This window comes from Aspergillus campestris, assembly GCF_002847485.1.
Source record: "Aspergillus campestris IBT 28561 chromosome Unknown P168scaffold_3, whole genome shotgun sequence".
Classification (NCBI taxonomy): Eukaryota; Fungi; Ascomycota; class Eurotiomycetes; order Eurotiales; family Aspergillaceae; genus Aspergillus; species Aspergillus campestris.
Window position 1 is genome coordinate 1,521,006 of NW_020194338.1, and position 17,663 is coordinate 1,538,668.

General features: G+C 51.3%; 5 protein-coding genes across 5 annotated transcripts; 4 read left to right on the plus strand and 1 right to left on the minus strand.

Moving 5' to 3' along the window:
• The first annotated feature begins 1,053 nt into the window (after positions 1-1,053).
• On the plus strand, positions 1,054-3,091 carry P168DRAFT_288600 (uncharacterized protein). The gene is made up of 2 exons (XM_024836825.1): positions 1,054-1,768; positions 1,877-3,091. Exons 1-2 carry the CDS (start codon positions 1,540-1,542, stop codon positions 2,593-2,595), a joined length of 948 nt encoding a protein of 315 aa, XP_024695275.1. The 5' UTR covers positions 1,054-1,539; the 3' UTR covers positions 2,596-3,091.
• An 865-nt stretch (positions 3,092-3,956) lies between these two features.
• Positions 3,957-7,246, plus strand: P168DRAFT_316669 (putative nuclear serine protease HtrA2/Nma111; the record flags this gene model as incomplete). Its single annotated transcript, XM_024840037.1, has 4 exons — positions 3,957-4,370; positions 4,433-6,733; positions 6,798-6,995; positions 7,070-7,246. 4 exons carry the CDS (start codon positions 3,957-3,959, stop codon positions 7,244-7,246), a joined length of 3,090 nt encoding a protein of 1,029 aa, XP_024695276.1.
• Positions 7,247-9,671: 2,425 nt separating this feature from the next.
• On the plus strand, positions 9,672-13,887 carry P168DRAFT_232537 (uncharacterized protein; the record flags this gene model as incomplete). The annotated part of the gene is made up of 4 exons (XM_024833322.1): positions 9,672-10,045; positions 10,109-10,743; positions 10,796-11,464; positions 11,522-13,887. The coding sequence occupies 4 exons, from the start codon at positions 9,672-9,674 to the stop codon at positions 13,885-13,887; spliced, it is 4,044 nt and encodes a 1,347-aa protein (XP_024695277.1).
• Positions 13,888-14,685: 798 nt separating this feature from the next.
• Positions 14,686-15,189, minus strand: P168DRAFT_316671 (uncharacterized protein; the record flags this gene model as incomplete). Its single annotated transcript, XM_024840038.1, has 1 exon — positions 14,686-15,189. One exon carries the CDS (start codon positions 15,187-15,189, stop codon positions 14,686-14,688), a length of 504 nt encoding a protein of 167 aa, XP_024695278.1.
• Positions 15,190-16,006: 817 nt separating this feature from the next.
• On the plus strand, positions 16,007-17,097 carry P168DRAFT_117252 (uncharacterized protein). Its single transcript, XM_024832598.1, has 2 exons — positions 16,007-16,413; positions 16,464-17,097. Exons 1-2 carry the CDS (start codon positions 16,347-16,349, stop codon positions 17,021-17,023), a joined length of 627 nt encoding a protein of 208 aa, XP_024695279.1. The 5' UTR covers positions 16,007-16,346; the 3' UTR covers positions 17,024-17,097.
• Positions 17,098-17,663: the final 566 nt, after the last annotated feature.

Consider the following 17,663-nt stretch of genomic DNA (forward strand, 5'->3'; position numbering starts at 1 on the left):
GCGAGCATGGATGTTTCCGCTCGGTCTTTGTAGTCCACGAGTGGCCACCGAGTCAAGTATCCTTAATCGACCCCTGATTTTCTGAGTGGCTGGCATCCCCGACAGCCATCGGCCGAGGTCTTCCACATTCTCCAGAATCGGACAGTAAGATCTGCCAGGTTTTACGCTCCACGTACAAGATTAGTCGTAAGGGGATGCATTCCAACGTCTTTCACCTGCCTCCAAAAGGTGGTGGCTGTAGTATATTGCATTGACAAGATGTTCAGGCCATACGATTGACGTGTTCTGACGCAAGAGAAAGTAACATGTTGTTGTACTAGAAGCGCCGTCAGCCGGTCCAGACTTGCCGAGGCTAAGATAAGGCGGGCTTATAGAACACTGACTAATCGGGACGATAACGATCTGTGTCAATACTGGGAATTGTAATATGGTAGAGCGTCGTTGGTACTTAGAATGGGATAGTGATCCGTAGTAATGATTTTGCTGATCTAGATCGTTTATGAAATGTATCTTTCTACTATAATGAGATATCACTTGTAGACAGAGGAATGACGGGGTTATATATATTCCATATACTATCCCATAAGCTGACACTAAATATGAGTCTCCATATCAACAACCATAACGCTATAACTTGAACGTTCAATTAGAATTTTGAGCATTACCATGATCAGGGTTTAACTTCACCATACAATGTATGAGGAAACTTTCAAGCCAACCGATTATGTAAAAGTTTATATAGCAATGAACGGTTTCTTTTTCTCCGCAGTCCGTCACATGATCCATATCAACCAAGTGTTTTGCTAGAGATTACTATTGGGGGATATTTAGCCCTAGACTGAATATCAAGGCTTCTATCCAGCTTATAATTAAGCTCATCCAAGTTGTAAAATATATTACTGGTTATAAGTGTCGGTATAATTGATCGAGTATGTGTAGTTGGTCATATAATGATAGCATATATACAGACTCGGCACTTATAGTGGTGGCCAATCCCCAAGGCTCCCAGGCTTCCCGCCCCGATCAGCAGCAAATCTCTTTCCCATCGACTCACTCTCTTGGAAGCTACCGTAGGTATCATTCATCCACCCTTATCCCTCCTTCTTTCTTGTATACAACCAATCAATCATGCTTTATCAATCATTTTGCGACTGCTGAGTCTGATTTCCAACCATTCCAGAAAAATCCCCCCAGTCTAGCCGCCCAAAGCCCATCCACCCCGTTCGTCTGTCCGTGCTGCGATCGCAATTCAAGCTAGAGGATCTCTCATTGTTCCCCGTTCTTTCCACGATTCGGTCATTTGGGTTGGAAATTCATTATCGTGTCGATATATTCATTGCCTTTTGGCATCTTCTCCGAATCACCGTCTATATCCTAGATCGTCTCGCTCGCTTGGTCTATATTGATTCGACATTATTCTCGTTCTGGACTGGATTATCGGGCCAACTTCCTCCATCCGCTCATTGGCTGCACCTCGACAATCACCTCCTAACTCATCCCTCACTACCCAGGTGATTACCGCACCAGCCAGGAAGAATAATGGATCCCAACGCGCCTCAGGGCTTCCCAATGCAGACGGGTTATCCTGTTCCTGTCTCCCAGAGTCCCCCGGGCCAACAATTCCCTTACTATCCGAATCCTATCCCATCCTATCCTCCACAAAAACCTCCCACTCCCTCTCATCCCCAGCAGCAACATCCTTTCGGCGCTATGCCTATGCAACCTGGTGGACCCATGATGCCCGCAGGCTTTCCTCAACAATCTTCTGGTATGTTTGTCTCTCTCTTTCCTGTCTTCCTGGTGTAATTTTTTCCCTTTTGGAATGCCCGACTTTGGCCTTGATCGACTAATGCCAGGGATGTGATCTTCGGTTTAGCAACACCTCACCCCAACTTTTCGAATCAGTTTGCCCACTCAGCAGTGCCAACCACCATGGCTCAGTTCCTTCCACCCCAGGCTACCTCATCTGCCGCCTACCCCCCAAACACAGTCGCCGCCGCGCCGCAGAACATGGCTTCCATGCCCCCCAACAACATGGGTCCCGGGCAACCGCAGAAGCCGGCGTCGTCAGCCACCGCCTCGCCGGCACCTCCTCAACCCTCCGCGCAAGCATCCTCGACGGCCGCGCGCGACAAGGCGCGGGTCGCTACACTTTTGGATATTAACTCGATGTTATTACAAGAGGTGCTCAACCTTCAGGCTGCGGGGAAGGCTGGTGTTCCGCAACCTGCTCAGCAAGGGTCGCAGGAGGGCCATCCATCGCCAGCGGCCGATCAGGCGGGCGACGCCGCCAAGGGGCAGGGCCAGAAGCCCACCCAGGAATACATCGACTGCATGCGGCGTTTACAGTACAATTTGGCGTATCTTGCGACCTTTGCCGACCGTTCGAAGAAAACCGGCAGCGCGCCTCCATCTGCACCCGCTATCATGTCCCCACCGCCCCATTTGACCTTGATGAATGAGATCTACCAGCGGCTGGCGGAGCTTTTTCCTCGCGCGGCACCGGGCGCCAGTGGTGTTTCTCAGCCGAGCCCGCAGGCGGGTCAGGGGAATGGCAGGCCCAGTCCTTCCCCCGCAACCGATCCTGCTGCCTGAGCACTACCCGGCCGCGGGTATCGTGATGCCTACATTTCTCTCTCTCTCTTTCTCTTTTTACATTGGAATGCTGCAGTTCAGTTAAAATTTTACCCGACTGTGAGGTCTACTGTATAGCTAGACGAAGATCGATCTGAGCGCCCTCCAGATAAACACGTCGGGCCGCAGCGCAGCAGACTCCCCTTATGTTTTACACCAAGTTGTACAGGATTGGTGACAGAGTTGGCCATGCGTCGACCTAGCCCCGGCTTTATGAGCTGAACAGTTTGATCGATCTGGGGCCTCCAAAGATTCTGGTCTTCCCGATCCACATACGGTGAACAAGGGAGGGATCGCGCACGGGTCTCGTCGGGTGTCGTCCCGGCATAAAAAGATGCGGGTTGACCGGTGGCGTCGTCGTGGGGAGCAAATATTGTTAAACTCCAGATGCGGGGATGGTGGGGAATGTACAGTAGACGTTGGCTAGATATATTGGCAACTCGAGCATTAGAATTTCCCTGTGTTTAATCTGCCCCCAGTATAGATCGCCGGTGTGGTTCCTGTGACGCGCACAGCAGACCCCCTCTTACCCCCGCACACAAACAAGTTGTGCCACTCTGGGTAGCTTCTCGGTGAGAGACATCCGTTTAACCGAATGCATTTCAAAACGAAAATCAGTTCCCCAACATATGTCGTAGGCTCTTAGAATATCCCATGGGAAGGTCAGAAGATGCGCCGACCCGCAGCGGATGACTTGCGATATGCGATCTGCCGAGCGGAAAGAGGGCGATGGGCCAATCAGGGGCTGCCATTCCCCTCTCCGCCCTTTCAACTCTCGCTCATTCCGCCTCGTCCTCGATCGCAGCCTGAGGAAGCTGTTTGTCTCTTGGTTTTCTTTTTCTTGTCCAGATCCTGGTCACCCTCATTTTCCTATCCATTCACCTGTCTTTCTTCTCCACCCCCCTTCACTCGCCCCTCTCTTCTGCAACTCTCAATCCTTGGGGGTCTCGTGAATGTCTTGTGCTTGGCTCCCTACCTGCAGAAGGAGCCTGTCTGTCGCTACTACAGTTACCTCTAGTCATACTAGCGCGAGCTCAGTTGCAGCCGCGCCATCAGCGCCCTATATCACCTCCTCAAGCGCCCCTTTTGATTCTTCTAGACTTTCGTTGAATTCCCCCTGGGCGCCCGTCTATTCGTATCTCTCGCCCCGGTCGTCCGCTCGTCTCTCGCGTCCCCGATCCCTCGATTGGCCTCGAATCCTCTCCCGCCGACCCCACGCCGTCGCGCTCACCACGAAACTCCCCCATCAAACATCGGCGCGGCCATTGTGTTCCTTCGCCCGCTCTCCCCGGAGACCCCATACCTGTTCGGTTATTAGGAGAATGGATATGAATGGCGACGCGAGTGCGAAACGCAAGCGCAGTTCCATTGGTCCCGCCGCGGACCGCGCGCCCAAGCAGCTGAAACCCGAGGGTTCATCCTTGACCCCCGGTGACACCACCCCGGCCAATGGCACCGTGTACGATATCGAAGATGAAGAGGATCCCGGTCGGTTGTCGGCTATCGGACCCGCGCAAGCGGATTCGCCGGAATGGCAAGCCACTATTGAGCAGGTCGTGAAGAGCGTGGTGTCGATTCATTTCTGTCAGACTTGCTCGTTTGATACCGATCTGTCGATGAGTAGCCAGGCTACTGGATTTGTGGTTGATGCGGAGCGTGGGTATATCCTGACCAACAGGCATGTCGTGTGTCCTGGTCCGTTCTGGGGTTACTGTATCTTTGATAACCATGAGGAGGTAAGTACGCGGGGTTGTGGACGCTAGATATGTCAGACGCTAACGGGATGGTGCTTCTCCAGTGCGATGTCCGTCCGGTTTATCGCGATCCCGTTCACGACTTTGGTCTTTTGAAATTCGACCCGAAAGCAATTCGGTATATGAAACTGGCGGAGTTGAAGCTGCAGCCGGATGGGGCGCGCGTGGGTTCGGAGATCCGCGTCGTCGGTAACGATGCGGGAGAGAAACTGAGTATCTTGTCTGGTGTCATCAGTCGGCTGGACCGCAACGCGCCGGAGTATGGTGAAGGGTACAGCGACTTCAATACCAATTACATTCAGGCTGCTGCCGCAGCCAGCGGTGGTAGCTCGGGAAGTCCGGTGGTGAACATCGCGGGGAATGCGATCGCCCTGCAGGCCGGTGGTCGTGCAGACGGCGCCGCCACGGATTACTTCCTGCCGTTAGATCGCCCCCGTCGGGCGCTGGAATGCATCCGCCGGGGAGAGCCGGTCACGCGCGGAACCATCCAGACGCAGTGGATCCTCAAGCCCTTCGATGAGTGCCGGCGATTGGGCCTGACTCCCGAGTGGGAAGCCACTGTCCGCAAGGCGGCGCCTGCGGAGACCAGCATGCTTGTGGCCGAGATCATCCTCCCCGAAGGCCCGGCCGACGGGCAGCTTGAGGAAGGAGATGTGCTGCTGCAGGTCAATGGAGAGCTCCTCACCCAGTTCATCCGACTCGATGACATCCTGGACACCAGCGTGGGGAAGCCCGTCCGCCTACTCGTGCAGAGAGGCGGTCAGAATGTGGAGCTGGAATGCCAGGTGGGCGATCTCCACGCGATCACGCCGGATCGGTTCGTCTCGGTGGCCGGCGGCACATTCCACAACCTGTCATATCAGCAAGCGCGACTCTATGCGATCGCCACCCGCGGCGTCTATGTCTGCGAGGCGGCGGGTTCCTTCAAGCTGGAGAACACGCTCTCCGGATGGATCATCGATGCCGTGGACAAGCGACCGACGCGCAACCTGGACGAGTTCGTGGAGGTGATGAAAACCATCCCGGATCGATCGCGGGTGGTCATCTCGTATCGCCACATCCGCGATCTGCACACCCGCGGCACCAGCATCGTCTACATCGACCGTCACTGGCACCCCAAGATGCGACTGGCCGTCCGCAACGACACGTCCGGTCTCTGGGACTTTTCCGACCTGTCCGATCCCATCCCGGCGCTCCCGCCTGTTCCGCGCAAGGCGGACTTCATCCAGCTCGACGGCGTCAAGCACTCGGCTGCGGCCGAAATTGTGCGCAGCTTTGTGCGCGTGTCGTGCACCATGCCCTTGAAGTTGGACGGGTACCCGCAGGCCAAGAAGACCGGGTTTGGCCTTGTGATCGATGCGGAGAAGGGTCTGGTGGTCGTCTCGCGGGCGATTGTCCCCTACGACCTGTGTGACATCAACATCACCGTGGCGGATTCCGTCATCGTTAGCGCCAAGGTGGTGTTCCTGCACCCGCTCCAAAACTACAGCATCGTCCAGTACGATCCCAGTTTGGTCGAGGCGCCGGTGCAAAGCGCCCGTCTCAGCACGGAATACATCAAGCAGGGGCAAGACACTATCTTCGTCGGCTTCAACCAGAACCTCCGCATCGTGGTGGCCAAGACGGCGGTGACGGATATCACGACCGTCTCTATCCCGGCCAACGCCTCGGCGCCCCGCTACCGCGCGATCAACCTCGACGCTATCACCGTCGACACTGGTCTCAGCGGACAATGCTCCAACGGCGTCTTGCTCGGTGAGGACGGTGTGGTCCAGGCCCTGTGGCTGAACTACCTGGGAGAGCGCACGCCCAGCTCTCACAAGGACGTGGAATACCACCTGGGCTTCGCGACACCGTCCCTGCTACCTCTCACCTCGAAGATCCAAAACGGAACCATCCCGCAACTGCGCATTCTGAACATGGAAAGCTACGTCGTCCAGATGAGCCAGGCCCGCATCATGGGCGTATCAGAGGAGTGGATCAAGCGAGTCACGGAGTCTAACCCCTCGCGGCACCAGCTCTTCATGATCCGCAAGGTCGACTGCCCGCCTCCTGGCTTGGCCTCGGCGGCCGACTCGCTGCAGGAGGGCGACGTTATCCTGACGCTGGACGGCCAGCTCATCACGCGCGTCTCGGAGCTGGACATCATGTACGATAAGGAGTCCCTCGAAGCTCTGATTGTGCGAAACGGCCAGGAGATGCGTGTGCAGGTGCCTACCGTTCCGACGCAGGATCTGGAAACGGACCGTGCGGTCGTGTTCTGTGGTGCTGTCTTGCAGAAACCTCACCATGCTGTTCGGCAGCAGATTTCGAAACTGCATAGTGAGGTGTATGTTAGTGCACGGGTATGTATCTCCCTCCTCCTTCTCCTTATCCATCTATCCAAGAGAAATTATTAACCCCTCTCAGAGCCGCGGCTCCCCCTCATACCAATACGGCCTCTCCCCCACCAACTTCATCACAGGCGTCAACGGCGTCCCAACACCCAACCTCGACCTCTTCGTGCGCGAAGTCAGCAAAATCCCCGACAACACCTATTTCCGCATCCGCGCCGTGACATTCGACAACGTGCCCTGGGTAGTGACCATGAAAAAGAACGACCATTACGTATGTCTCCCAATATCTACTCCCCCATATATCACACCATCGACATCCATTAACCTAACCTAACAACAAAATAGTTCCCCATGTCCGAATACCTCAAGGACGAATCCCAGCCCTCAGGTTGGAAAACCGTCTCGCACGACAAGAGCAAGTACAAGGATGGTATTGCGCCTGATGTGGCCAACCTTAACCCGGATGCTATGGATGAGGGGTTTGAGGAGGGGGCGAGTGACGTTGAGCCGGATGATTGCTAGATCGATCGTTGTGTAGGAATGGGGTTGGAAATGTATTTATCTTTGTTCTCTTTATTGGTGTCTCTTTCTCTTTTATTCTCATAACATACATGGATGTATACCAGGTTTTGGATCATGCGCTGGTGATGGTTGATTGGTTGGTGTATATGGGGTGAAGGAATGGATAGGTTGGACTGGTGTGTCTAGATTTGTGCTTGGAAGGGGAGATAATCTAACTACTTACCTCTCTGATAGGTACATGTGTTTGTATATCTTCTAGACTGTGAGTTGAAGGCCCTTGCGCCTTTCTACGTGGTTCTTTTTTTGTAAGCTGTCTGTGTTGAGTACACCTGGCTATCCCTTTTGAATAGATTGAGATCAAAGGAGCCTTGTTACACTACACTGCGAATATAGGTAGCAGAGAGACATGGGTCGCGTATCTGCACAGCCGCACCATGTGACGACTGAACTAACTGTTCTTCAGCCTCGTTCCTTTCCTCATCTACCTAAACCTACTCCTCCCCGCGCGACATCTAAGAATTCATTTCAGTCTTTGGAAACATCTCGATTGATTGACTATCTTGTGCAAAATTAGAGGACCATGAGGGGTGTCTTTTTTCGTGCTTAAACATGGGAGACTCTCCACAATCGACACGACCTGTCTCCCCCTCACGATTCACATCATTTGGCGCCATTCCACCCCCAGCCCAGGATAGCAGTACCGACATCGATGGTGGGGGAAGCCCTCCAAAATGGAAATCTCCCTTTCCTTCACAAGAGGCGACATTCGCCTCTCCAGACCAGATTAACAGTACCAACAGCGACGACGGGAGAGACCCTTCAGGATGGGTCCCTTGCGCATCTTCACAATGGGCGGTTGCCTCCTCTTCAGCCGGGACTGAAAGTACCGACAGCGACGATCGGACTTACGCAGTCGCTCAGGATCCAGGGGAGGATTTTCCGCGATTAATTGATGTTTTGGCACCACCGAAATTCGGCTCTACAACCTGGTCGGATGAGGTCAAAGACGCACTTCACCGAGGTGGGAAAGCTGCATTCACTGCCAGGCTCAAGCTCTGACATCTACTAGCACTTGAGGCAATCCCTCCGGGGATATCACACGAGCGACATAAGCTTATTGCAGAGTACATCTACAAAGCCACTAGAGAAAAGAAGACAGCGAAGCAGGTCTCAGCCCATCTGCGAGATATGGATTCGATTTTGAAGGGCGATCCTAACTGTAAGATGCGCTTCACTCTAATTGCTGGCTCTATTGATTAGTACTGGTACTGGTGGAAGTCAACGTGTTGACTGATTGTTATCTCCGGGGGACAATCTTATGCGGGAGCGTCCAGCAGACCGGCCAAACAGAGACATCGCTGATTCACTTAATTTCTCTACTATAGACGTTGATGACTATTGGGTCCCGGTGGGCAGGTTGGGACGGTCATGCTCTAACGTGGTAAAGGGCCTCAACTTCGAGATGATGGTGACGGCTCCTCATCGGCGCTCTCGCATCAATGGAACCCACACCATCACTCGGACGCTACGCGACCAAAACCATCAATTACCTTCCCTCACATCCTTGGGCTACTTTAAAAAGTGGCAGCCATTGTTTCCGTTTCTCAAATCAGCACTGGAAGATTCGAAATTCATTTTGACCCCTGAAGTGTTTCTAATCGAGTCTGACCTGGCGTTGACGAACGTTCTTTCTCCTTCTATATCAGGCTCTAATATTGAGCTAAAGTTGGACCTTAATTTCCCTGTTTCTGGAGAAAGTTTAACGTGTCGCACGATCTTCTACCAAAATGGATACAAAACATTCGAGACCAAGCATAGCCTACCACAGCAACTATCCACGGAAGTGAAGCTGCCGTTTGAATCGACATGGTGGGCTAAGTACATTGCAGGCGTCACAGGAAGAAATCAGAAAGTATATTTGTCCGGGGCTCAGCATGCCCTCAGTGAGGTATTGATTGACAATCTGTCGGCCGTGCAAGAAATCCGGGCTACTCCTGATTCTCGCCGGCATACAAGCAGTAGCTCTGTGCGTGACGCAGACAGCAACGGCATAACCGCAATTTTACTCTGGAGGTTTAGACAGATCCAATCTGAGGAGCCTGGAACTACAACATGGAGGAAAGTGTACTGTCTATCAGACGGGAACCAAATTGTGGTATCGGAACAGCTTGCCCCAATCCAAAATCTTGAAATATCTGATTATTGTCCAACGCCAACGCCCATACATGGTTCAGGGTGGCAAGGAGAATGCCTTCATTCGAGTCATTATAGCTCCGAAAATCGAGGACTATCACCCCGCGCACCCAGAAGCCACTTAACACACTTGGTTGACCCAGCTCCAACCAACGAGAGTAGCATCTTGCGGCATTCATCCTCATATGAAGCAATTACTGATTCCGGGTATGCCTCGACGGTCGCTAATCGAATGGAATTCAAACCAGAGCACCACTCAGAATCAAAGTGCTTCTCGCATGAAAAAGGGTCCCCCGGTCTGATAGATGCACCAGCTCTCCCTCTATCAGACGGTACAATATACCAGTGCAATATAGACGAGGAAGACGATGCTGAAAGCATATACTCCGATACCTCCAGCGCCTCGAATATGACAAAGGGCTATATAGACGAGCTCGCCAATGACCTCGTCCATGTCGTCGAACCGTACAAAGAAAATGACGATGTGCTTCCGCATGTCTTTGAGGCTCTTCCCGAGCTTCTAAGGGCATTTGCTCTAACCCTGGGTCACTCGTCGTCCAGTCGAACACAAAGAGACATGATGGTATTTATCCATAGACATCGAGTGTAAGTTGACTCAAGCCATTGGCTTATTTTGCATGATAATCGGCTTATAATGTTTGCTATCAGTAAAATAGCTGCTATGATCAAGGATCGACTCTCCGATATGGACGCAGATAGCAGGGGGCGTCAAGTACAGGATAACATGACGTTGGACGATAAAATGGACCTTTGGCAGCAAAAAGACGAGCCCTTCGAGCATCTGCTTTCCCCTCATCCACATGACGAAGTCGAAGAACGATATAACGATGATATAGTACCGACCATCCAAGAAGAAGAGGATGATTTGCCTGGGCTTGCAACCTATCGCAATATCATTCACAACAGCCCTACATATACCTGTCTTCTGAATAACATCCGGCGCGAGTGTATGTTCGCACCCGCAGAGCCGGACATCATCGGTAAAATCCGGAGATCAATCCTAAGCTCTCTACCGACATCACCTCGAATCAGTCGACAAAAGCCGGCAGAGATATTCGATGTTAGTTTCAGGGTTCCTTGGGATCCTAGAGGTTTCCTCATCGAACAGGAGTACATGGAAAGCCCAGAGGAGGCGGTTGAAAAAGTCATCACCTTAACAGGGTCCACCGTGTCTGTACAAGCATTGACATGCGGCGATTACATGCAACAGACCTGGCCATCAACAGGGAAGGATGTCTTAAAACTATTGAAGGTCCTGGTATCAGGGGAGACACGAGGATCTAGTAAGTTCTACGGTCCAACTGCAACTATTTCGATGCTTAATATCTGAACTAGCTGTCCTGCCTGGTGACACTCGGCTTTGCCTTTCGCGCCATCCATCAAGAAGCCAAAGTACATCTTTCGATATATGGGTAGATGCTCGAGGCATCGCTCCTGTCATTGCGGAGATCGGGGAACAGCTAGCATGGCTAGCATCTGCCTTGTGCTCCTCCCGGTGTCAAAGTAGAATAGCCTACAGCAGGCCATTTGTCGGCAGCATGCAACCCGGACATGTGACGTACGAAGGTACGCCCAGGGTAGCATATACTTGTGAGATTGGTGTTGAGGTACGCGAGGGGGTCGTCGGCACTGAATCTGTGAACGGGGAATGCTGGCTCAATCTTTTTGCAAGGCCACTTGTTGTAGAAGGGTTTCCAGTACGACGAAGGCCGGAGCAGCAGACTGAAGGCCTCGAGATCCCACTTACCATGGTGGCCGCGCTGGCAGGAGCCCGCAGGGTTAACAGCTTTGAGGAGAAGATGGTGCTGAAGGGCTTCTCGACTATGCTGATCCCCACAAAACGCAGTCTCGATACAGTCACTTGGCACCTTGTGTATGATAAGAACGAGCACCGCATTCCATATCTCGAGGCCGAACGGTTCGCGAAGCTTGATATTACGTTCCAACAACTGGAAGCTTCACGACATATCGTGGGATGGTGTCCTGAAATGCTTTTCTACGCAGGTATAATCACCCTGTCTGGCCGTTGGCATGAAATTAGAGATTGATTTGTTTGTCTAGGAGAATCAGATGCAAGCTACGACATCAAGAATTCGGGACTCCCGCGTCCCTCAGAATCCAGCAGCATCCTGAACAGTGCGTCACTATCCGCCGGACACATGGTCACCGGCGGCCCCGTCTTTAACATGGGTCGTAAAGATATCCGATTGCGCAGAAACCCCTACATAAAGAAGATCAAATGGATTTCGCAACGGTACGTGACATTTTGGGATGTAGGAGAGAAGCGAGGCTGGCTTGTCAACGGGGCCAGCGCCCTGCTGCACCTTGTCCGCGCATCCATCGCCCAGGACCAGCACGATAGAAGATTTAGCTCGCTGTGTCTGTTCAATGATTGCGAGTTCCAAGAAGCCTCGCGGGCATATCAGTCAGACTCTGCTCTAGAGGTTCTTTTGAATCCAACCAATTTCAAGGTTAAGGTTTATCCTGAGGATGACGAGCATATATACTTCAAGGACCGCGTTGAGGATTTTTATGATGTTTTGGAAAGAATGATTGATTACCAAACGAAAGCTGTCGGTGATTGTGGAAAGGTCTGTCAACAACCGAGGTCTTTTCTAGATGGTTGGGATTTTACCGATATCATGATGGAGCGCGACCCTGTCTATCCGCGACAAACTATACTGAGCCATGATGGCCGGTCATGGGTAGATCTGACTCGTGCTATTCATGCAGTAACATTATTCGGCAGAGGTTTTGGTGAGGTTATCCGTCCCACGCACACTTACTGTCCGCTCTGGGCGACACTTCCACATGGAATGTCGTATCTCGTTGCCAGCGTCGCTGATCTGAAGACCTTAATGGAAGCTTACGGGGATCCGTATTCAACACCAACAAAACTCACCCATGAGATACTCTACTGTGCCGAGGAGGCATTGAGTCAGTGTCTATGTGAGGGCGATGAAGATGAACACTTGGACATTACCCAAGTGCTCTTTCCGTCAGCCATGCACCACGGGCTTTCTTCAAACAACCCCATGTATTTGAAAGGAAACGGTGCCGTTGTATTTGGTCATAACAGCAACAACCAATGGTTCTGGGGAGACGCGGGACACCCATCGAGAGCTCCTAGTAAGGACCAAAGGCCGTTGCGGCGAATGGAATTGAACGAATCCACTTCGGATGATAGCGGAATCGGAAGGAGTGTCAGTCTATCAACCCCGGGGCGAAGTGACAACATGGGGCAATTAGCTCCCAGTCTGTCGGTTGAAGAATATGACGACTACGAAGAAACGCGAGAAACCGAAAATAGCCGGCATGCATCTGAAACTCTAGTCCCCTCCAGAAGCAAGCCGCTTTCAGCGAGGGACTTTCAAGTGGCTATTGTGTGTGCCCTTTCTATTGAGCTAATGGCTGTGCGCTCGCTGTTCGACAGTACATACGAGAAGCTCCCCATCGCTGATGCGGACCCGAATTACTACGCACTGGGTTGCATGGCAGGGCATAAGATCGTTGCGGTCTGCTTACCACGCGGTACATATGGCACAAACCCGGCTGCGAACGTCGCATCAAATATGCGACGGAGTTTCCCTGCTCTTCAATTCTGCCTCCTGGTAGGCATCGGGGCTGGCGTGCCCTCCCGGAAAAATGACGTTCGTCTAGGCGACGTCGTGGTTAGCACGCCCAGCGGAAAGTATTCGGGTGTCTTACCGTACGACATGCTTAAGACCCTAGAGTGTGGAGCGTCGCAACTGAACGGGTATCTGTGTCCTCCTCCTGAGAATCTGAGAGGCGCAATCAATGAGCTCGAGTCCGACCCAACACAGTCTTCCACTCCGCTAGCCGCATACCTCCACCGAATAGTCCAGCTCAAAGACCAATACACGTACCCCGGAGCGGCACACGACCGCCTATACATGTCCCACCACTCCCACGCGAGAAGCCACAGCAACTGTGATCAGTGCAGTCCGGAATACGAGATCCAGAGACCCCCTCGACTGTCCACACATCCCGAGATTCACTACGGACTGATTGCCTCCGGCAACCAGGTAATGAGATCTGCCGAGACGCGAGACCGGCTCAGTAAAGAACACAACGTACTCTGCTTCGAGATGGAGGGAGCGGGAATCATGAACAACTTTCCATGCCTCGTGATTCGCGGAATCTGTGACTATGCAGACTCACACAAGAACAAGCAATGGCAAAACTACGCCGCAGCGACAGCTGCCGCGTATGCCAAGTTGCTCTTGTCCCGGGTGAGGACGCCAGATGTTGATTCTCCAGTTGAAGTGCGTGGGAGTGGGAGTCCGTGCTATCCTTCTAGAAAAAGGCCACCATCTCCTGGAGCCACTTTTGCTCAGGATCAACGACCTGCCAAACGGACAGACTGGACCGGAAATTACAATCCTGATCCGATCCTCAACAGTTGATAGGTATAATTGAACAGTGCGAAGTTCACCAGTGCCATTTCAATGTAATGACAGGCATGAGACGACGCACATGACAGGTTTACGGTTCTCGTTAGAAACGCTGATCTGGGACAGTCTGGTATGGCAGAGGGCGCAGAATATAGGTGTGGCCAAGCGGACCTCGCGAGCTCACCAGGCGGTAATTGCCAGTAATTATCAGGCAGAGTGGCAGGATTGTCCCCGGACCCTAGGGTCCGGACCGCCCCAATCCGCTCCGGAATAGGGCCGGGGACTAGGGGCCAGGACCCGCCGGAGACCCAAACTAGCCTTTTTAGGCAGGTACAATATATATGGACGTATTACATACCTTGGCAAGGCTTCATCTACTTATACCCTTGTACTCCATATCTAATAAGCTTATTCTTTGAGGAAGAACTTTAAATAGACCTATGCCCGCATTTCTCACAGACAATTCATATACTTATCATAATAAAAGCTATATGCAGAAAAACTTTACAGAGATATATCCTTTGTCGAAAAAAAACTCTTTATAATTACCTCTTGTCTCAACATGGATTCAAGACTACGATCAGTGCAATTATTGACCCTGGCTACTTGACTTGACAGATGAAAGTAAATAAACAACAGCTCATAATTGGGATGCAATTAGGACTATTGAGAATAGCAAAAAAGGGAGGGGGGAAACAATGAACATAGACAGTTTGCTGAACATCCATAAGGTCGAATAGTACAACTTAAGTAATTCACTCCACACAATAATCTTTCATTCTGTGATTTCCTTGCAGCGAGATAACCTCATTATTCATCCCAAATGTTATCTCTCGGCTTGTCAACATCGCACTTGCCATCATCACCACATTTGATGTCGAATTCATAGTTCGCACACCTCACTTTCTTTTCGCCAAAAGCCGCGTTGATGGCTTTGCTAACATCATCATCTTCACAAGCCGTATCTGTATTGAAGCCGGCGTTCATAGTCTTGTCATCATCGGCATAGTTGCAGTCCCAGCCTGTCACTGCGCAGCCGCGGCCGTGGAGATTGTCGAGGAACCCAGAACCGCACTGGTCATCGGTGAAATCTGTGGCATCGTTGATGACGACATTGTAGTGGTAATGCGTAGGGACTTTTTCTATCCAGGTACACTGCTCGTCAAGGCTCAACTTCGGGTCTGAGGGGTTGATGAATCTGTCTTTGTTTTGTTCGCGAGCTTGTAACACTTTGGGGTTCGGCTGGGCTGCTGGAGATGCTGCTGCGAATGCAAGAGCAAGGCTCATAAGACTGATCTGCTTGGCGAAGTACATGGTTGGGAAATAACCAAAGATAGGAAGTTGTTCTGTGAAGTCTTGTAAGGAATATTTGCAATGGCAAGAAATGTGTAGAAGTTTTCTTTTCTCTTTTGATGTTGATGCTTGATTCTTGGGAATATGCTCGCCTTTTATCTTTAAGAGACTCTAGCTACATTGCCTGATCCCTTTGAGTGTCAGCCTTGCCTTCTAGACTTCGCCGTCCTCTCTACCTTGCTAACAGGATGAGGAAAGTGCTGTAGCATTGTGATTAAACATGTCACCTTTACCTTGAACATCAGCGGAAAATGGCTCATGGCAGTGCTTTGGGCAGTGTTCTGGGCAACGTGAAGTAGGGGAAGATCTTGCAATCCACTTGATAGTTGATAGTTGGACTCCACAGGCCTCAAAGCCGCAGTGTTGTGATTGGGTCTGTCACCTTCACATTGAATATCAACTGGGAGACTTAGCAGTGGCAGTTCTCTGGGCAACATGGATTTGGAGAAGATTTTAGGATCCACTCAAAAGTCGATACTTCCATGCCACGGCCCCCAAAGCCGCAGTATTGTGATTGGGTCCGTCACCTTCATGCTAGATATTGACCGCGAGATTTAGCATTGGCAGTGCTTTGGGAAATATGGACCAGGGGAAGATCTGATGACCCACTCAATGCTTATACCCCACATCCCTAAGAGATGTAGTACTATAACTGGGTCTATCCCCTTTTCTCACGACCCACTCAAAGCTTATAATCCACGGCCCTCAGCGCCGCAGTGTTGTGATTGGGTCTGTCACCTGTAAGCCGAATATCACCTGTGTGATTTGGCATTGGCAGTGCTCTGGGCAACATGAATCAGGAGAAGATCCTTCCCCGATGGTCAAGACTGTATACTGAGGAATTCCCAGGAATGGAATATGGTATATCCATATTCCAACGCTGGTCCAGTCCATGGCCACAGCCTTGTCACCCTTGAGTCCACTCTTGATTTCAAATCCGGAAGCTCGGGGGAAAATCAGTTGGTCATCAGCCCTTGACTTAAGTTGCACCAGAGCTGTTCTCCACACATAACTATGTATAGAAAATGTTGGGATATCAGTCATGTCAAGCCCGACCAGTTTCCCGTTCAGTATACTGGTGCAATGCCTGAGAAAAGATCATCGCGAGGCAATGCTGAATGAGGCATTTTGTTGGAGAAAAAGGAGATGATGACAGCTATCAATCTGGAAATCCGACTCACAAACCTATATATATATGAGCCTTTCTTCTCTGTTCAATGCCCAGCAACAGTCAGTATCTTCCAAGAATTCAGATTGCCAAACCAAAGCAAAACCACAAACACAACAACTCTTTTCGAATCAATCCGTCCTCTATTCCATTATGCTCAAGAAAGTCCTCCTTGCCGCCGCCCTCATGGGGTCTACCCTTGCCAATCCCCTCCCGTCAGACGACAAGAACCCCCTCGCGTCTCATCAAAAGAGAACCTCGGTCCCTGAAGAAGATATGTGCTCGAAGGTTGATGGTTTAGCCAGCAATTCTTGGCAGGTCTATGCAACCAAAAGCTCTATGCCAATCGACCAGGTGTGTGGGCAGGGATACCTCGACAATTTCCGTGGACGTTGTGGTGTTATCTCTAGCTGGGGATGCGAGTTCGTGGACAGGGATGTCAATAAAGTGGAAGAAAAGGAGAAGAATGAGGATCAGATCATGGGCGCGAAGATGACCTTCGACACTCAATTTTTTTGCTCCACAGACGACATCATAGAAGCTATGGGGGCCGCGTCGGCCGACAACGGGCATAAACCGAAGGAGTGCTTTGAATCTCCCAAGTTTATTCTCCCGCGCCACAAATAAGTTGGGAATATTTTGAGGCCCTTATTGTTGTTGCGACTGTTGCTGATGCTGTTGTTCTTGTTGTTGTCTTTCTCTCTTTTCGTGCAATATGTCTTGTCCCCCTGTTGGCTCTTGCTTCAAAGTGTTCCGGGCCTCCTTCGCTCTTGCCTAGGATCGTCTCTGTGTATAGGTAGCAATCATAGCGTCTAATAAAGAGAAGATGCCTCTTCCTTCTTCTTTCCCCTCCCCCATTTGTAGCCACGTAACGTCGCCTGCCGTATATCCAAGCCCGCGAAGGGTTGTAACACAAGAGTTTGTCCATGAATGGGAACTGCCAAGGGCCGGATGTGTAGCTAGATACTCCTGCCAGGCGCCCCAGCCCATGCCCCTGTGTTAGTGCGTCATGCTGTAATAATCTCGGCTATTTCTTGCGGGGGGGGGGGGGGGGGGGGGGGGGGGGGGGGGGTTGATGAAAACAGTCCAGGGAATGATAATATGGATGACTGTGGAGAGGTGCGAATGGTTGCAAGATTGCAAATAAGATGAAGAGTCAAAATCACAATTAACGTGGGAAAATCATGCAAGTCAGCTGACGTTGGCCGATTGCATATGCGCCACTAGATAAGGTATATAGCAAACTTTATTAATAGAGTACTTTAAT

Coding starts and splice junctions, on each gene's coding strand:
- P168DRAFT_288600 (XM_024836825.1), top strand. CDS start 1,540: ATGGATCCCAACGCGCCTCAGGGCTTCCCAATGCAGACGGGTTATCCT. Junction 1,769..1,876: donor CTTTCCTCAACAATCTTCTG/GTATGTTTGTCT, acceptor TCTTCGGTTTAG/CAACACCTCACCCCAACTTT.
- P168DRAFT_117252 (XM_024832598.1), top strand. CDS start 16,347: ATGAGGCATTTTGTTGGAGAAAAAGGAGATGATGACAGCTATCAATCT. Junction 16,414..16,463: donor TGGAAATCCGACTCACAAAC/CTATATATATAT, acceptor AGCAACAGTCAG/TATCTTCCAAGAATTCAGAT.